Source organism: Sinocyclocheilus grahami, unplaced genomic scaffold (assembly GCF_001515645.1).
Source record: "Sinocyclocheilus grahami isolate Dianchi unplaced genomic scaffold, SAMN03320097.WGS_v1.1 scaffold2354.1, whole genome shotgun sequence".
NCBI classification, from domain to species: domain Eukaryota; kingdom Metazoa; phylum Chordata; class Actinopteri; order Cypriniformes; family Cyprinidae; genus Sinocyclocheilus; species Sinocyclocheilus grahami.
In genome coordinates this window covers 60,144-62,516 of record NW_015507533.1, presented here as the reverse complement: position 1 = coordinate 62,516, position 2,373 = coordinate 60,144, and the positions used below count along the sequence as shown (strand labels likewise).

The window sequence follows — 2,373 nt, the reverse complement described above, 5'->3', positions numbered from 1 at the left end:
GGAATTTTAAACTAATACATTTTGGCGTTTGCATCATGTAACCAACTCCACATGTATTGTATGGCTTCTCTGATGTAGTAAACTTGCTCGGTAGCACACCTGGTTGCACTCAGGGTTGCCAGATCTGGGTAACAAAACATTATTCACGTGAAACAACGTAATAAAATGTAGCCACAGACAGTCATGTTAAACTGTTTCAAAGAAAATTGAATGCACTGAAACTGCCACAATATCATTTTTTTTTCCAAAAATGATTGTCTCCACAGGTTCACATTTTTTCATGAGCCTGGGTTGCTAAGTTTTAAACTGTTACATTGGTATTGGTTAATAATTTTCTTCATTTTTAGGGCCCATGACACAGAGGTTTCACCCAAAGTCAGGAAATCCTAGAAAATTAGCGCGATCAAAATGTGAGTATTATATAAAATTATGACAATTAACTTTGGTGGGTTTTATTCTTATGATTTCTCACAGGATTTTCTCACTTAATCTTTATTTTGCATCTTTGTAAAAAAAAAAGTTTGCTTTGACCTGATCATGGTATTATAAAGTTTGCACATTTGTATTTGTGAATCACAGCCTCTGCTGGTGCTGAGAAGAGCTTGGAGTGTGTGAGGATCGTCCTGATTGGAAAAACTGGAGTGGGAAAGAGTACCACTGGAAACACCATCCTAGGACGTCATGAGTTTAAGTCAAAAACCAGCATGAAATCTGTGACCAAGACATGCCAAAGAGAGACTGGAGACACCTGTGGTCGACCTGTGACTGTGGTGGACACACCAGGACTCTTCGACACGACTCTCAGTAATGAGGAGATCCAGCAGGAGATCATGAGATGCATTGAACTCTCGACTCCTGGACCGCATGTGTTTCTGCTGGTCATCGCTGTCGGCCCAATCACACAAGAAGAGAGAGAAACTCTTCAGCTCATCAAGATGACCTTCGGACAGAAAGCAGAGGCCTACACTATGGTGCTGTTCACACGAGGAGACAATCTTACAGATGAAAGCATTGAAGACTACATTAAAGAAGGAGATCCACACGTTCAGAAACTGATAAATGACTGTGGAGGAAGATTTCATGTGTTCAATAATAAACAGAAGGATCCTGCTCAGGTCGTGAGTCTGTTAAAGAAGATTGATAAAATGATGTGGGATAATGACCCCGATTTCTATAATGACAAAATGTTTCAGGAGGCCGAGAGAGCATTCAGACTCATGCAGATCAATAGAGAGAGAGAAGAGGAGGTCAGACAAGAAATCAAGGCCATTAAAGCTAAATATGAGTCTGAAATCAAAGAAATTCAAGACCAACTAGAAGAGGAAAAAACAAAAGGAAAAGTTAGAGAATTTCTGTTTGTGGAGAGAGAGTTCACACTGTTGAGACAAGAGAGAGAAAACACAGTGACAACAAACACTGAACAAACCCATGTCGAGAGAAAGAATGATGATCAGATTGAAAAGCAGGAACATCAGCTTACAGGAACAACAGATCTGGATAGAGAGATACCTAAACCTGGAAGAGAATCTGACCAAGATCGTAAGAAACATGTTAAAAAATGGAGGGGGTTGGAATCCTTAAAAAGAGGGTTAAAGCTAAGGAAAAAGACTGAGAGGACAGAAGAATGTAAAACAAAAGAAGCAGCAAGTGGAGAAGAGAATGTAGAAAAGATAAAAGATAGAGTCACAGACCAACAGAGCAGTGAGGATTTACCTAAAACCTCTGACGATGAGAGAAACGCAGAGAAAGAACAACTAAATCAGCATTATAAAGAAATGGAAGAATGCAGGCAGAAGATGGACGAGGCCATGAGGAGATACAAAGAGACGGCTGATATGTATGCTGCAGAACGCATGAGAATTGAAGCCAGAAATGTTCAGATCATTGACAGCTGGGAGAAGGACCATGGAAAATCCTGTGCCCTTCAATAACAGACAAAAAAATATTTGATAAATGCATGTTTTTGCTTCATAAGGTGCTGTCAAGTTAAAACGTTTTTGAATTATTGAATTCCCTTGTTGGGTTTCATTTTGTTGCACTCCTATGTGAATGTTACCTGAAACACTGGACTTAAATACATGCCAGTGTTGAATGACAAGAATTACCGTGCATCACAGGACTACCAATTGGAAAATTCTGTTGCACTGCCTGTATTTAACAGTTTGGGCATTGCAATACTACAGCATGACTGGTCCACGCTACACCTCTCTTTATCTCCCCACACTGACTATTGGTTGCAGCTCACATCAAGTGCAAGATATTAAAGGTTTAGCTCACCCATGAAAATTTGCTTGTGTTTTACTCACCCTCGAAGCATCCATGTGTATATGACTTTCTTCTTTCAGACGAATCCAGTCGGAGTTATATTAAAAA

The 2,373-nt window shown here is 39.7% G+C and overlaps 1 protein-coding gene across 1 annotated transcript; it reads left to right on the top strand.

The window, feature by feature from the left end:
* The first annotated feature begins 250 nt into the window (after positions 1 to 250).
* On the top strand, positions 251 to 1,931 carry LOC107574823 (GTPase IMAP family member 7-like). The gene is made up of 3 exons (XM_016261260.1): positions 251 to 266; positions 348 to 410; positions 580 to 1,931. Exons 1-3 carry the CDS (start codon positions 251 to 253, stop codon positions 1,929 to 1,931), a joined length of 1,431 nt encoding a protein of 476 aa, XP_016116746.1.
* Positions 1,932 to 2,373: the final 442 nt, after the last annotated feature.

Excerpts from the sequence above, each read along its gene's own strand:
- LOC107574823 (XM_016261260.1), top strand. Across the intron at positions 411-579 it reads AAAATTAGCGCGATCAAAAT|CCTCTGCTGGTGCTGAGAAG; the intron begins GTGAGTATTATA and ends TGTGAATCACAG.